The sequence below is a fragment of the Anthonomus grandis genome, chromosome 16 (genome assembly GCF_022605725.1).
Source record: "Anthonomus grandis grandis chromosome 16, icAntGran1.3, whole genome shotgun sequence".
NCBI classification, from domain to species: Eukaryota; Metazoa; Arthropoda; class Insecta; order Coleoptera; family Curculionidae; genus Anthonomus; species Anthonomus grandis.
In genome coordinates this window covers 8,727,736-8,746,102 of record NC_065561.1, presented here as the reverse complement: position 1 = coordinate 8,746,102, position 18,367 = coordinate 8,727,736, and the positions used below count along the sequence as shown (strand labels likewise).

Here is an 18,367-nt window from a genome sequence, read left to right as displayed (position 1 = left end):
CATAATTGTGTACTGGAGAAAATTATAAAATAAATATTTATCATACCTTTCCTTTTCAATTTGTATAATCTCTAGCTCCTTACACATAGACTTAAGAGTTTCCACTTCGTGTTCCATACAGCATAGTCGAGACTGTAAGGTATCGGCTTCCGATTTTTGTTTTATCATATCGATCTCGGCTATAGCACATTTATTTCGCATGGTGTCTAGTTCATCCTCTGCAGCTTGAGTATCTTTAATTGCCAGGCGTAGCTGACGTTCTAAATCATCCACCTGAAATAGAAGGTTGACATTTAAATTGGGAAAATAAAAAGAAACTCTGCAAACATTCTTTTAAAAAACAAGTTGTTAGTTGTACCCACGAACTTAATAAATATATCTGGACTGCCAATTCAATGAAAAGTAAATGACCACTACTAGGGGGCCGCCATTTTGCGTGATTTTCATTTTGCGTCTTTTCGATGTTGGTCACTGGCAAATTTGAGTTGTGCCAATTGTAGGGAAACAAAACAAATAAAGTTTTTGAGAGGTTATTTTTCCAAAAGTACAAAATAGAAAATTACATATAGGTAAGGATTTGAGATAGTTGCGTTAGATCTGTGATTTCTCTTGTACTTCTTTAAGAATTTCGTTAAAATTTATCAAAGAAAGTAATTCTGACCTAAAATGAGACAAAGTTTCAATCAACTTGGAATAGATGCATGCGCTTTAACATATTTGTTTTATTATTCTGATAATCTTGAAACTTATAAATCTAAACTTAAACTTAAATCTAATAAATCTTAATACCATGAAAATGACGATCTTCATTTAAATTTTTACTTGTATTTACTAACAAATTCAGTTAAAAACATTTTTATTTTCTTTCTATTTTTACTATTACGAGTTTTACTTTCCTTCCATATACAGTGTTTCCACATTAATGGGTACAACCATCTATAAAAATCAAAATGAGATGATTTTATGAGGGCTTGTAATTAGCAAAGGTTTATATAGTAAAAATATATTATTCTATCAATAACTTTATATATTATTTTATCATAAACACAGTTTTGAGAAACAGTGAACCAAATACCTTTAAATAAAGATGGTAATACATTATTCACGTATTAAATAAGGAGGAAGATACATCGCCTGTTCCAGACGATATACCCAAGCCTCGTTTATAAATCGCCAAAAACTAGGCAATCCGCTATACTCACACGTCAAACGTCAGCGTCGTCAACTTCATTACTGTTATTTAATATATTTTTTGTTGGCAACACTAAAAATATTCAGACTGACCAACATCAAAAGGATACACCACTATAAAAATGGCGGTCACCAGGCAGTGGTTATTTTTGGGCATCGTGGCCATAGGGTAAGTCCGGGTTAGATGGCCATACGGGAGAGATGGCCAATATCGGAAAATGCCACTAAGCAGTATTTATATCCGCGAACGGTACTTTCTGCAGTCAGTTGCGTTCAAACGTGTAAACAGTGACGATTTCCGAGCCGAATTGTGCCCATCAGTTAATTTTTTTTTCATAAATAGTTTTCGTAGGTCTTAAAGAATGATGTGTCTTTGATAGAAAGGACTATAATTTTTCGCAAAGTAGTATTTAAAGTAGTATTTTGGCATTGATTAGTTAAATATAAACGAAAATATGTTCCTAACCTCAAAGTCTTTATTCAGCTTGTATATAAATTGCTTAAAAAGGGATGGCCGTCTCTACCGTACAATTGAAAGAGATGGCCAATTTGTTTTTGGTATAGATGGCCCGTTTTCAATGCATTTTTTAATCGACAAATCTAGACTTAAGGCCGCGTTATGGGTGGCGCCGTTGGTTTTTATTTTCCAAAAGACTAAGGCAAATTATTTGGAGATTCCATTTAACAAACTACACAAAAAGTACGCATCAGATTTGGTTGAAATTAATTTACAACAACAATCCCAAAAAGGTTATCTACAATCCCAGGTCTGGAATTTTTCATCTTTTGTCTACTTGTTTAGTTAATAAATTCCAAAAAAAAATCGATATTCGGCAGGCTTAGGACACCAACAATACATCAATTTTTAAAAAGAGATTAAAAATCTACAAGGCAAAAGATCAAAAATCGCACCCCTGGGACACTTTTTTGGAATGTTCATGTCAAATTTCAACCAAATCTGATGCAAACCTTTTGTGGGGATGTTGTTATCTCCAAATAATTTGCAATGGTCTTATGGAAAATAAAAACCAACATAGCCGACCAGAACGCGGGCTTAGTTTCTTAATGTCATGATTACTTTTCGTCTCTTTCAGACAAAATGCCAACAAACTACAAACGAAAATCGGCATCGACCAGGAGCTCCTGGAGTGAAAATGATTTAAAGGATGCCATGTAGGCTGTAAGAAGTGGGTCATCGGTTAATGCCGCTGTGCAGAATCAGGGTGTACTACGAAAGACTCTGGAAAGAAGGCTGAAAAAATTAATACCTCTAAGGGACGCATGGGCCCCGAATCGCTTCTGGGTGAAACCAACGAACTTAAGTTAGCAACACATTTGAAAAAATGCAGAAATCTGGTTTTCCTTTATGTATTGATGATGTTCGCCGAGTAGCATTTTTTTTTGCTGAACAGCTAAAAATACCGCATAGGCTCAATAGAGAGAAAGAAAGAGCAGGTTACGACTGGTTTAGCTCTTTTTTACGCCGGCATCCAGATTTATGCTTAAGAAAAGCAGAAGGAGTATCAATTGCACGAAATCAGGGAATGAATAGGCTAGACGTTGAAAACTCTTTTGATTTGCTCCAAACCACCCTAGAAAAAAATGATATTTTTAATAAACCAGGGTATATTTTTAATACCGATGAGACGGGGCTACAAATGAATAACCGTACTGGTATTGTTGTTGCCGAAAAGGGTTCTAAAAGTGTGTCTATGACCACGTGCACTGAAAAGGGGGAAACAATATCTTGCATCGCGTGTTGCAATGCTGAAGGCATGTTTCTTCCGCCGGCTTGTATAATGAAAGGCAAATATAAGAAAGCAGAATATGAAGATGGGATGCCACCCGAGTCGCTTCTTTATATGTCAAAAAAATCAGTGTGTGTTAACACCAGCATTTTTATTATATGGCTTAAAGACCATTTTATACCACGAAAGCTGGTAAAGTCTTGCTGATCTTGGATGGTCACGCTTCGCACTGCACTTCAGTGGAATTGCTCGAAGTAGCCCGAGATAATGATGTAATGTTGCTGTGTCTTCCAAGTCACACAACGCATTACTTGCAACCGCTAGATAGGGTAGTATTTAAATCATTAAAATAATATTTATATAATGCTTGTCACCAGTGGGTTCGTGCTAACCCTGGAAGAAAATTAACCAGACTACAATTTGAACAAATGCTTTCAGAGAGTTGGGGAAGAGCGTGCACAGTATCGAATGCGGTCTCAGGAGTTAAATCTTGTGGAATTTGCCCATTTAACCCTTCTGCAAAACCGGACCATCATTTCAGTTTCAGATCTCATTGGAGAAAATTCAAAAAACTCGACATGCAATACTGATGCGCAAGGCGCTACAAGAGAGTATAAAAAATTTAGCAAGGTATTTATAAGATGTAGTTTTTTTCTTTCGTATCCTTTCTGTTTTCCAAGGAAGAGTTTTTTCAGAAGACAATCATGGTTTAAGTCGCTTAGGATATTTAAACCACTTTCTGTCTCCTTATTTCTAGTATATGTATACTGAGCGAGGGCTTCTATTTTAATCTTTCACCTACGCTCTATTATATAGTGAGGTTAGGAGTACTCAGTTTCGGGGCACAGAAATCTGCTTCTCCCACGTAATGGCATTCCAACGTGAATAGGATAAGCTAACCACCGGCTAAGGGTGAAAAGGGGTCTGGAAACGGGTTTAGTAGGAAAGGAAGGTCAAAGAAGCTGAAAATATAAGCTATTCCCAATTCACTCCATTTTTTTGGGGATTCGGTTTACCATCTGTCATTAATGTGAATTTTGAGTTGTAAGTTAACAATTCCATAGAAATTACCTTGTTCTAATGAGCATTAAAAAAGGGCTGTGTTACTCGCAGAATAGTAAGGAATAATCAAACATAACATATTTAAAACAAATTCTTTATTAGTGACAAAAAGTTTATTGTAAACAAAACACACCCCTTGCCCCTGTGTACATGTTGCACTCAAAATTCTTGTTTACTAATTCTAGTCTTTTAATGTTCTAAGTAATGTAGCTATCTCTAAAGCAGATAAAGCTTAAACTGCTTTGTCATTATGGAAAAAGCGCTTTATATAGCTAAAGTTGAAACCTTTTTGACTAAAAATAATTATAAACTATTAAACTTAAGTTCTTTTACCAGCTTTATCAGGAAAACTTCTCTACCCCAGTCTCATCAATTTCTAGAAGAATACAATTCTACATATAACCTCACATCCAGCAACCCTACAACCCCACGTCTTTACAGTTTACCCAAGTTACATAAAATCGATATTCCATTCCAAGACCAGTGGTTAGTTTTATCAACACTCCGATTTACTATTTATTCAACTTCATCGTTCAATTGATAACTAATTTAACAGCTTTTCGCTCCATACAGGTAAATGGTTTTAAAAATTGTACTGATCTTGTAAGTAAACTAAGAAACTTTTTGTTTTGATATAACTACTATTTTGACCACAGCACCCAAATGAAAGGACAAAATTAATAGCAATAACCATTGCCTTTCTCAAGTTTTTTCCTTCAGATTCACCAACAGCCAGACGGCTTGGCTATGGGCAATTACTTATCTCTATTCTTGGCGGATGTTCTCATGGATCATTTGGTTCAATTCATTCAATCAAATTTTATAATAACTGACAACAAAGAAATTTTGAATTGATACAGATACTCTGGTTCTTAAATTGTAATATATTGGAAGCCCAGTCATTCTTAAACTCACAAATTCACCCTAAGATTTCTTTTACACTAGAAATAAAAGATAATAATAATTTAATTTTTTTAGATTTAACTATACATAAACCAAATAATTCCAATTTTCAATACATCGGGAACCCACTCATAACAGACCACATAATTTTGAATCATTCCAACCGCCGCCACCAACACAAAATGGCTGCTTTTAACTGTTTCATTCATAGTCTTTTAAACATTCCTCTATCTCCTTACTTTTAAAATGAAAGAAATATTACGGTCCCAACTTAATTAATACATTAATCAACTAAAATCAAACTAGCTAAATTGAAAAAAACAAAAGTTAAAAAAGATAATAAATTAATTTCTTTACTATTCATTAATTCTTATCTAAATAAGGAAATCTACAATACCTTCATTAAACACCAATCAGAATTCCATATTTCTATAAAAAAACCAAGAACAACTTCAAGGTTCGATTTTGGTTAATACTAAGGATAGAATTGATACATTGTCAAAAAATGGTATTTACAGGCTACAGTGTGATTTATGTGAGTGTTCATACGTGAGACGTACTTGTAGACACTTAAAAACACGCATAGCTGAGCACTTAAGTAGGATGACTCTAACCTATTTTAACGTTGTTTCCCGCCTTTTGACAAAATTCAAACTAAAACATGAAACGGTACTAATGTCCTCCCTTTTTTAAATATTGCACGTCCTCTTGATTTCATGTGTGTTGTATGTAATTTTAAATGTTTTTCAAAATGATTTTAATTTCATGGTTTTCCCAACACATAGAACTCCTGTGCGTGCGTAACTGACAAGTGAGTGCATTTTATCCCTCTACCTTTAGGTTTAACTTCATTATTACTATATTAAAAAAAATCACATTCAACTCACTTTCCGTTAGCACTGATGATGGCTCATACGCCGAAAGCGCTCTGCAAAGCCAATAATAAACAATTTGCTCTGAATTTATCTTGTTTGATTATTCCTAATGAGCATTGTCAAGACGATGTTCAAGAGTAGATAGAATCACAATAACAACCCGCTTTAGTAAATTCATCGCATTTTGATTTCAAATCTGATGGTGGGTTGACTTCTCAACTCTTCTTTAGTTTTTCAAAAGTAGAAGTTTTATTATTGGTGTTTTTAAAAATTTTAATGAGGGTTGGAATCCTGTTGGTTTTGTAGATTTCTCGTAAATTTGAACTAGGAATTCGGACTCATAAGACACCGATGTTTCAACTAAAAGCCCGACAATTGTCCTACCTTAGCACGTTGAGTAAAATATCAATGTACTAGCTGAATGCCCGCGGCGTTGCTCGCGTGAAAATAAAAGAAAAGTTGAAGAAGGCCTCCAATAATAGTAAATGCAACCCACAATACACAAAAATAAAATCCGAAGCCACGGCTCAATGATTGTACATGCAACCTACAATACACAAAAATAAAATCCGAAGCCACGGCTCAATGATAGTACATGCAACCCACAATTGCCACGCCGTTTTTCTTGAGGTCAAGGGGCGCGATTAATATAATATAATTATTATAAAACCAAGACACAAATAATCTTAAAAATGATTCGTTAGATGCAGAGCGAGCGGTAAGACTAAGTCAAGTCACCTCTCGGGTATCAGTCTCTTATGGACCCGCCTTGTTGTTATGTCTACCAAAATATAAATAATACAGAGGCACTTTTTCAATCGTATTTATTAATCAGTTTTATGCCGCTATGCGATATTTATCATATCGCCAACACCCCTTATCGGTGGAATTTCAAAAAGTTCGTTCGTATCCGGGCCTACATTATAGAAAAATATTGTTGCAGTTAATTTTTTTTTTCTTAAGTTGGTGCCTGCGACTCGTTGATGCGGGCAGTCTCCAATCAAACTCCGAAGCCACGCCCCCTTAGTTCTCGAGGTCACGGGTAACAATTTTCCCATTTTTTACCCCTTATCGGTGGAATTTCGAAAAATCCATTCTTATCCGGTGCCTACATTATAAAAGGAACCAGTTGGCAAAATTTCACGTTTCTAGCTATTGTAATTTGGGCTCTGCGATGATGAGTCAGTCAGTCAGGACAAACTCTTTTATATATATAGATTCTGGGCAGACTCAGACGAATTGTGTTCTTGGCCAATATTTGTCCCTGGTGAATACCTGCTCTATTATTTGGCGACTTCTTTGTACAATTATTAGTGACTGGTGAGTATTGAGAGAAACTCGGCTCATCATTTCAAATTTGAAACGATTGTTTCGAAACGCCTGGGCAACATTGTTTCGCTCGAACGATCGATTTGAAAAAAAGCTCAGAAGATAAGAAAACGGTTGGACCAGATTTAGTGCCTGTTGAGTTGCTCAAGTTAGAGAAGATGAAAGTATTGAGAGGCTACAAAGGCTTTTTAACCAAATTTACAACACGGAAAATTCCCGACCAAATAGCTTAGACCTCTTTTTATCGCGCTCAAAAAAAAGAACAACACAACAAGATATAAAGGTTACAGATTGATCGGCATGATGAGTTTCAGACTTTCATTGACAGAATTTCCACAAAATGCGAAAACATTGTTGGATCCTCGCAATTCGGGGTTAGAAGAGAATTCGTTACCTTAAGAGAGGCACTGGTCGCAACCCAAGTGTCGGTTCAGAACCGTTACGATCAGAGAAAAGATGTAGTGGTGCAGACAGACCTGATATAGATCAAAAAGACATGCGCTGTATTGCTAACTTGTACAGGAATCAACCAGCTGAAGTTAGATTTGACAACGAAGTTACAAGAGCACAGAAAATCCTTAGAGGTGAACGACAGGGATGTATGTTCTCTCCCCTCTTCTGGTTAAAATTTATTCTGAAAACATCTTCTAAGAACTTCTCGAAGGATAACAAATGGGTATCAAAGTAAATGGCACATGGATGAACAATATACGGTATTACGGTAGGCACGTGACAGAGTCCTGATAGCAGATAATATAAATGACTTGCAAAGTAAGGTGGACTTATTGGTATTAATATCAACACAAAAAAGACAAAATTTCGAGTAATCATCCGCAAATTAGAGGAGTTGTGAATGCGAAAGAATGCGAAACTGTAATACGATAGCGAAGACATAGAACGAGTATAAAAGGTTTAACTATCTGGGGACTTGGTTAAGTAAAGACTGGTCTTCAGACGTAGAAATCAGGTGAGAGGTAGAAAAAGCAACGAGCTCATTCATTAGATTCAAAAACGTCTTTGCGAAATCTTGACCTCAATATAGTGCGTACAATTGGATGAATGGAAGCCTGGACATCAAAGGTTAGCACAATAAATAGGCTGAAGTATATGAAATGTGGATTTATCTAATAATCTTGAAAGTTTGGATAGTAGAAAATCATTGGATAGCAAGAAAAACCATCATGAGGATGATTGGAACGCGAATTGCTGGGCACAATAAGACGTTGGGAAACAGCGTACTTGGGCCACGTATTAAGCAGGGAGAAGTAAAATTTGCTCCAACTTTTAATAGAAGGAAAAATAGACTGCATGCTGTGTAGTGTCAGATCATTTCCAATGAGTGGGTCTTAACCTGCGGCCTAAGGAGAGTCCGTTTATGTAAGGGAGGTAAGTAATAATAAGTAATAATCACGTAATACGCATAACTGCCCTACGTCTTTATCAAAATTCGTACAAAGGGATTAGGTTCTGCATAGCAGAGCTCTGCGTATTTTCTTAAACACCATAAGGTTTGTAAATTGTATTTTTATATTATTGACTTAAAATGAAACGTCACCAAAAGACAGTAACTGTAAGGTTTTACTAAGTGTCTACTTAATATATAGGGTGATTCATTAAGAATGAGCAATCTCTGAACTGGAGATACTACACACCAAAATATGGCGATTGAGCTTAACATGTCTTAGAGAAATATTCCAGGTTTACGAGATACAGGGTATTTAAAGATGGAATTTTAATTTGAAATTTCTTAATGATTTTGTGATTTTTGTTTTGACATGAAAATTACGAATTTTGTAGTAAATTTAGCATTATTTGTACAAAACGTTAGTTACACCCTGTTACTTAGGGAAATTACAATACATCTTTTTTGTCTAATCAGTTCTGGCTAAAACGACTAGAAAATCTAAAAGGCAATTTTGAATAAAAAAGGTACTTTTGTTTATTTCATGTAACTCTATCAGTTCTTAAGTTATTTGCATTTTAAACATTCAGCGTAAAGAATCCTAAGCCACTGTTATTACATTGACTTTTTTCCAAGTAGGCTTGTGTCAGCACTTATCAGTTTTTCGTGTAAAGAAGTTATATGACAATTTTACTGTCACTAAGTCAGAGTGTATTATTTGTAATAAGAATTCTAAAATAAGAAAATGCTACGTCATAATGAATATTCCAACAGTGAAATGCGTGATATGATTTGCGTTTTTGCTCAGTCAAATTATTGTGGACTATACCCAAATCGAAGACAAGTCAATCACAAACTGTTCAGATGTATTTATACTCGCCTAGGCGAAACAGGGTGTTTTCGACCTAAAACCTTAAATGGTGGTCCAACAAATATCAGCGTCGATGATGAAAAAGAGGTTTTAGCTCGTATTTCGGAAAATCCAGTTCTCAGTACTCGTCGGTTAAGTACGGCAACAGGATAAACTAATCGTCTATCTAGAGAATTTTAAAGAAAGAGAATCTCCGTCCATATCACTATACTCCTGTCCAAAATTTGCTACCTCAAGATTTACCAGTTCGCCTACAGTTTACTCAATTTATGCTAGATAAACAATCCGAAAACCAGGAATTTCTTAATGACCTTCTTTTCACTGATGAGGCGACGTTTACTAGACGAGGTGTTTTTAATTGGAAAAACAATCATTTGTGGGACTCCGAAAATCCACACTCTAAAGGAACGCCATTTTCAGCATGAAATATGAAATATAAAAATATTCAAAGATCTTTAAGGAGACTTCTTACAAAGTATATTGAAGTGGAAGGCGGGCATTTTGAGGATTTACTTGGAAGTTTTTTTAATATTATTACTAATTCTTATTTATTGTCTTTACTGTTGTTACCCAGCATAGTAGTAACTTAAAAGAATAAACTCCTATTAAGCCAGTGTAATAACAGTGGCTTAGAATTTTTTACGTTGAATGTTTAAAATGCAAATAACTTAAAAACTGATAGAGTTACATGAAATAAACAAGAGTACCTGTTCTATTCAAAATTGAACTGCCTTTTAGATTTTTTAGTCGTTTTAGCCATAACTGATTAGGCAAAAAAGATATGTTGTAATTTGCCTAAGTAATAGGGTGTAAGTAACGCCCTGTATAAATAATGCTAACTTCATCAGAAAATTCGTAATTTTCATGTCAAAACACATAAAGTCGCCAATTTTCAAAACGATACTGCTTAAAATCGCAAAATTATTAAGAAATTTCAAATTAAAATTCCAACTTTAAATATCCTGTATCTCGTAAATCTGCAACATTTGTATAAGACATGTTAAGCTCAATCGCCATATTTTGGTGTGTAGTATCTCCAGTTTAGATATTGCCCATTCTTAATGAATCACCCTGTATAGATAAAAGTGCAGTCTATATAATATATTAACTATTTCTAAGTATATTGACTTAATAGAAGTATAATATTATATAATTTTACTTAATTAGCCCTGTTATCATTAAAATTATAACATGATTTAAATAACCTATCAATTAGGATACTAACTTATGCCATCATAGTAATTCTTACCCTATCAGCCTTTTGTTTTAACATCATAAGCTCTTCGTCCATGCCTCTCATTTGCTCAACACGTTTAGCCAAACGATCACGATCTTTCAAAACATCATCCAATAAAATGGAACGTCTTTTAAATACTTCAACCTCGTGCGGAAGATCCTGGTAAGAATTCAGTTCTCTTTCTAAAGTTTTAACTCTGTTTTGAAGAACATCTCGTTCTGCAGTAGCTTGTTCGTACTGCGATATCTTTTCTTTCAGTTCATTCAATTGAGATTCGGAGCCATCACAACCTGAAATATTGATCAATATAACAATATTGGGTTTCTTTATTTATTTAATTTTACCTAGACTTTTAATCTTTTTTTCATATTCCAGACGTTGTTTTTCAAGTTCCTCATTTTCCGTCCTTAGTTTCTGGTTTTCATCTTGTATCAGAGATAATTTTGAGCAATACCGCTTGAGAACTTCGACCTCCTTTTTAATAATAACCGTTTCTTGTTGCGGAGCCTGCTGGGAACTACGCATTTGGGAAATCTCTTGTTCAAGGGATTTGATTTCCTCATCAGTGCTTTTCGTTGGTTGATTGGAGTCTTGGAAGGGGACATAATGCTCAGAGTTTTTCGAATCCAGTCTAAGATCTGCATCTCCGAATCCATGTTCTAAATTTTTCTGTAAATATGGCATTTAATAAATATTTAAAAGTAAAAATATATTTTGTGCAGGGTGTTTTATTAAAAGTGGTGAGGTACCATATCTTAGTAATCAATAATCCAGGAGCTTTGGGAACGAAATGGGGTTGTAAAGAATTTCTGGTAATAAATTCTATTTTATGGAAATAAGGGGTCAAAATTAGGAATATTTAAGAAAGTTTAAGAATGTTTAAGAAAGTAACGAATGCTACAATTTTGTAACTTTTTGGTTTAACACTTTTTCCTATAAATTGTTAAATTAGCACAGGAGAGCGGAGGTCTACTGATAATAGTATTTATAATGTACATCTAAATTATCAATAGAATTTGATCAACTTGGTCTTTTTTCCAAATATTAAAGATCAGCGATCACACAGGCAATTTAAAAAATTAATATTATTATTATCGTGTGCCTTTAGGGGCGAAATACGTCCAACCTATTCTCAATCTAAATATAAGTTCGAGTTTTTAGACCAAATTTGTATTTTTTTGGTAATAAGTGAGTCTCTAAGAAAAAATGAACGATTTTAATTTTTATAAGTAGTTTTTTTACTTTCTATTCCATTTTTTCCACTTCACCATCATGATTCATGTTGGTTTGTTTTCGTATACCCTCTATAAAACTTTGCTCGACAAACCATGGAAAAGTTGTCCCAAAAATTGTCAACTCTGGTGAAAGTGCAACGGCCATTCATCATATTGACACCCTTTTACAAAGATCTTTTCAGATCCTGTAAACTACAATATTTGGATTAGTGGTAGTAGTTTGTTTTCGTATCTATCTAGATCTCTTACCTTACCTTCTTTTTTCAAATAGGGTTCTCTAGAAAGAACCACGGAAATTAATGTGATGTGGTGATTCATTAAATTCATTAAATCCTGTTAAGCAAAACCAAAATTATAAATACTTGCCCGCTAGCGGTAGAATTGAGAACTTAAAAATGGTTTTCTCTTAAAAACTATTAATTACTTTTTGCCAGTTTTTTAAATTGATTTTTTTCCCTTAAGTTCCCTATATTGACTGAGATATTAAACCCCTTTACCGTTAATGAAACACACTGTAGATTATCAAAGGTCTATAGTCAATGAGTGAGTGCCATATGAATTTTAAAAATATTTTTTAATTCAAAGTACGTTACCTCTAGTATACATTTCAACAACAAAAAAGTTAGGCAAATTCATATTTTACTTTGAAAAATTGACAGCTGCAAATATAGCTATAAAAAATTATTTACTGTATACAGGGTGTCCGCTAATTAATGGTACATGGAAAAACCACAGACTTCTGATGTAAAAATATTACGATTTAACTATATTTACCTATATCCAAAAGTTGATATTAACTGAGATACAGGGTGTTCCCCAATAACTTTAACAAAAGTTAACTTTTTTTCACAAAAATTTGTAGTTATTGTGTAGTAGGGGTTTTTTAGGTCGAGAAATTCATTTTTTTAACAAATTGAGTGTACAATGTAGGGGGCGCTGTCTGCGACATCTTTTTCTCTTTCATAAGGTCATAACTGTTTTGTGCTTAACTGTATTTAAGTTTTTATTGAAAATAATACTTTTTTCATATTTTTTACGTAAAAAAGGTATACTAAGTTGAAGTTGCTCAGAGTTACCGTTTTGGAGATATTTGTATTTAAATTATTTAGTGCACCATGCACTCGACGCCGGCTGAATAATTAATATAATTGGGAAATAATTCGCTATTTTAAAGTAAGCTATGAGAAAGCAAATGAACTTTAGAGACGCAGTTGTTAGGAAACCGCCATGTTGTTGTTGTTTGTTGATTAGTTTAAAGTTGACAGAAAATATTTAATTAGTGTTTTCTGTGATTTTGCATCCAGTTTACTGTTTTGTTGAATTTTTAAATTTTTCGTAAGTTGAGAAACAATGCCGAGGCACAATCTTTTTTCAAATGCCGAAATGAGGGATATGTTGTGTGTATATGCGCAGGCAAATTTTAATGGACGCGAAGTCTATAGACGATATTCAGAACTCTATCCAAATCGAAGACAACCTGATTTCAAGATCTTCAAAAATCTTTACGATCGATTAGGAGAAACAGGTACATTTCGTCTTAAACGGAATTCCGCAGGGCGCCCGAAGGTTATAACTCCAGAACAAGAAGAAGAAATTCTGGTCCGCGTGGCTGAAAATCCGGAAATAAGTGCAAGACATGCTGCTGCGGCAACTGGAGTAGGCAAGTCATCCATTTGTAAAATATTTCACGAAGAGGGTCTTTATCCGTATCATTTCACTCCTGTGCAAAATTTATTAGAAAATGATTTTGCACCCAGGATAGAATTTGCCCGTTTTTGCCGTGCCCAAATAAATGCCGACCCCATGTTTCTGAATAAGATACTATTTACTAATGAAGCAACGTTTACACGTAGAGGCATTTTCAATTTTAGAAATAAACACACATGGGCATTACAAAATCCACATTCAGTACACGAACGTCATTTCCAACATGAATTCAAAATTAATGTATGGTGTGGTATAATCGATAATCATTTATTGGGCCCTTTCGAACTACCGCCCAATTTAAACGGGAAACTCTACCTTGAGTTCCTAGAAACACATTTACCAGATTTTCTCGATGATATTCCGCTGGACATAAGGCAACATATGTATTTCATGCAAGACAGAGCGCCAGCACACTTCTCTAAAGCTGTCAGAGAGTACCTGAACAACCGTTTTCCTAATCGCTGGATAGGTCGTGGGAGCCAGAGGCCATGGCCGGCGCGAAGTCCCGATTTTAACCTCTGGATTTTTGTGTATGGGGCTATATGAAGTCGCTCGTTTACAAAGAAATAGTGAATTCCAGAGAAGAACTATGGCAGAGAATTTTATATGCTGCACAAAAGCTACGAAAGGAACAATTATTTTTTTAAATTAGGAGATCTTTCAGCAAAAGAACTGTTAAATGTATTGAAGTGAATGGTAGACATTTTGAACAGTTTTTGTCAAAAGCAGATCTATTTTTTTACTAAATCTCGTCACAGTTTCAAAATGGAAAAGTTATCTGTCGCATAGTTAAGTTTGTTTTCGTTAATGTTATTTTCTTTCAATAGATTATCTAGTGTCATAGTTATTTTAAATAAAGTTAATTAATGACAATTTTTGTCTGCATTATTCTCAATGACTTATACTAAAACATTATTTATGATGTAAAAAATGATTGGTAAAGAGTAACAAGACATTATTGCTTGCTTGAGCTGCTGTACTAAATAATTTGAAGGCAGATATCTCGAAAACGGCGACTCTGAGTGACCCGAAAGTAGTATACCTTTTTTACGTAAAACATATGAAAAAAGTATTATTTTCAATAAAAACTTAAATACAGTTAAACACAAAAAAGTTATGACCTTATGAAAGAGAAAAAGTTGTCGCAGACAGCGCCCCCTACATTGTACACTCAATTTGTTAAAAAAATGAATTTCTCGACCTAAAAAACCCCTAACTACAAATTTTTGTGGAAAAAAGTTAATTTTTGTTAAAGTTATATCTAATACCCTGTATCTCAGTTAATATCAACTTTTGGATATAGGTAAATATAGTTAAATCGTAATATTTTTACATCAAAAGTCTGTGGTTTTTCCATGTACCATTAATTAGCGGACACCCTGTATAGTGTTTGTGATTTCTCTAATAATAAAGATTATCTTATTCTTGCGAATCAGATTAACTTGCAAAAAAATCTTAGAAGTAGCAAGGGTGACATATGTTCCAAATAATAAATTTTAAAAGTTCTTATAAAATTTTAAAAATTCTCATACCAGAATAGGAAAAAAATCTTGAAATAATTATGTGCCATTATATACAGGGTGCTTTTAAAGTTGAGTCATTTATTTTACTACCTTGTAGAACTCGTCAAAAGAAGTTAATATACCAAAAATCATATATTGAAGTTGCATAATAAGAGAGGTATTTGACACTAAAATTATTTTTTAAAAATCTTAATTAAACTTTATTAAGTTAAATGGTTGCTGCTTTTACAAAAATTGTTCAAAATTAATTGGCGAATCCAAGACTCTTTACAAGCTTCAAAAATAAACTCCTGGTGTCCACGAATTAAATCGAGCTTTTGCATCCATGTAAAAATAGTTTCTTCTTTTGATTTTACGCTGTTTTCTTTGTTAAGGAGTATTTCTAGCAACGTTTGACAATGTAAAATCTTTTTGTCTTTTATAATCGTTCATCCTCCAAAACGATGAACACAACTGGTATCTATCCTCCTCAAAAAAGTGCTCATTACATTCGAAACGGCATTTTTTACAATTTACAGTCTGAGGCGCTTTAGGCAGTTGTGTCTTCTTTTTAATCATATGAGATAACACATTCTTCTTTTCTTTGCTACATTTTTTTCCCATTTTATTTCTGACACTTTTTATTTGAATACTTTTTTTGCACTTAATATGTTTTTCTTATTGTAATTTTTCGCACAATGGTCTTAAGTAATTAGAATTCCGCCCTTGAAGATATAAGGATACCAAAATTCGACTTAATAATAATAGATTATTGGATATAATGGTGTGTTTAGTTTAATTTAGCCAAAAAATGTGAATTGTGGATTTTCGCTCTACGCCCATGACTTATAATTGATAAAGCGGTTATTGTATACGATAAATTTCGAATACCATAATAATGATTTGAATGTATAACCCTTACTAATATTTTGCAGTTGTATACTAGAGAAATGTAGACATTAGATATAAAGTATCAAGTATCAGATACTTGCAAAATATTTATTAAATAGGTATCGATACAAAAAAAAATATCTGCTGCACATCATTAATGGCACCTGAGACAGTGATTGCAAGGCTTTTGTGGTCCATATCACAGGTAGAGTGAAGTGGCGGGACACCAATGAGCCTACATTGCTAAAGAAGGACGTACATTTGGTATACAGATGGCTCCAGAATGAACAATAAATTTGCCAGGAGATAATATTCGCTGAGGAAGCACGTTACTGTGTTCCAGGCTGAAATCTCGCTGTATTGAAATGCGGACAGAAAATCTAAAATTGCAGACACCGCAATACAACCGTATCAATCTGTTCGGACAGCAGGGCTGCCATTAAGGCTATTACGGCCGAAAAAGTGAGTGAACTTTAAGTTCGTTCTGAAGTGCATAAAATTCCTGGAGGAACTGGTAAAAGTGGGCTGCAGGGTTCAGCTTGTCTGGGCATGGCCATAAGAGGGGATCTGCAAAACGGCCAGTAGACCTCGAACCTATAATCGGTATAGCCAAATGTGTACCTGTTGCATCATAGAAGAATCTGCTGGACAAGTGGACCATCCGGCCTAAGATAGGCTAAGGCACACATATATTTATAGGCCTTCTGTATGTCTCACCAGACAACTACTGCGCTTAAAGAGACGCGAAATTCAATCTATTTTTTAACCGGACACTGGCATTTAAGACGTTATCTCCACACCATTAGATATTGAGGATGCTGTTGGGAGGAGGACTCAGCACTTACGTGCGCTAGTTTCAAATATCGATATAACATCTAGAGTTTACCGATTTACGACACCGTTTAAACAAAAAGTTGCTTCATCCGAAAACAAAACTCGTAACACAAACTGACGGTTATTGCAAATGTTCATTATTTGCTCGCAAAATTGGTTTCTTCGATTAGGATCTTATTTAATTCGTGCATTAGTCTAATTTTATAAGGGTGGTATTCATTTGCTTTTAAGATGCGTCTTACTGACGTATTTGGCATTAAACAGTTCACTTACTTCTTTTTGCGTGCGCACCCGATCCCCGTACCCTAGCATCATCAAAATTTCAATTCGTTGGGTTTCTCTTAAATTAGCCATCATTTATTCTGATAAAAACTATTAATTTTCAAACTGACAGTGACTTTCGAAAGCATTCCATTTAAAAAATTACCGGTGACGTCATATATTTTTTTGGTTCCACCCTGTATACAAAAATTTATGTGAAATAATGCGCAACTTAAAATAAAAATCGACGGGTCCGAGCGTTTTCTCAAAAAATCATGTATCTAATTTTTATCGAATTTATGCAAAACTTTAGGCGGTCACTGTACATATATGCTATTAATTTAAATTTAAAGCCTTAAGTAACCAAATTCTGTAACTTAGAAGGATTTACATCACTTCTTTAGGTCATAAACACAAATTTCCACACGCAAATCAGGAATATCCAATATGTAAATATGTATTAATTCATAAATAAAAAAGACTGTCAAATGTCACTTACGTCAACAAATATTATTCTATTATTTATTGGCAGTGGCTACTGTACTAGTATGATTATCGTAATTTTCTGTCGTGTCTCATTATAGGTAAGTATTTGTTTATTTATATAATTATAATAAATGCACACGATAGCCCCGTGTGCGCACATGGGACTGTGTGGTTGGCGCACATGTGGAATTGGGATTACAAAAAGGGATTGGAACCTTGGGTTGGCGGTAAATAGTGGATTAGGTAGTCATTTGAGCCCTATTTAGGGAATGGGATAATGATTAGGAAACGGGAATTATAAGCACAACCCCGTGTTTGTGCTTTTATACACATCCACACGGGGCGCCAGCCCCTTGTGGGTTAGACCTATTTTTTAACACCTGATAAATGTGTTTTGTTCATGTAATGTAAACTCTAACTATATTATACCTTTATTATCTAAAATTGAGCCCACAGCCAACCCATCCAACTAAAAAGTGTTCCAGACAAAACCAAAAAATACTACTGGGAACATAGTGAAGCCACTCCCATTTTGGTCAATAAGGTTGTTGTTTTATTTTTCGTGTGTGTAAATTATAAAATATATAATTATAGGGGTACAAAGCGATAAAAAATACTATAAATTTACAATTTTAGCCCCCAAAAAGTTCCAAAATTGCTCCAATATATATATATGTATTTTTTAAATATAGCAAAATCAAGAGCTAAAAAACCTTATGCAAGCCGGCAATAATTAGGTATTTAATGTATGTAGAAAAATCTCGATAATTTCCAAAGTTTTGTATTTTTTTCAATCATCCTCACCTTTTTATCAATATTTTGACCACACTCAA

General features: G+C 34.2%; 1 protein-coding gene across 9 annotated transcripts in view; it reads right to left on the bottom strand.

Moving 5' to 3' along the window:
* Positions 1-18,367, bottom strand: part of LOC126745444 (golgin subfamily B member 1-like) — an 87,235-nt gene that overhangs the window by 14,427 nt on the left and 54,441 nt on the right. For all 9 annotated transcript variants that reach the window (XR_007663545.1, XR_007663546.1, XM_050453284.1 and 6 more), the window contains 3 exons: positions 10,963-11,287; positions 10,631-10,908; positions 47-273 (listed from right to left, as the gene is read on the bottom strand). Coding sequence is in view for 7 of the 9 variants with exons in the window: in XM_050453284.1 (XP_050309241.1) it covers positions 47-273; positions 10,631-10,908; positions 10,963-11,287 (830 nt within the window). In the remaining 2 variants the exon portion in view is untranslated. The remainder of the gene's footprint in view (positions 1-46; positions 274-10,630; positions 10,909-10,962; positions 11,288-18,367) is intronic.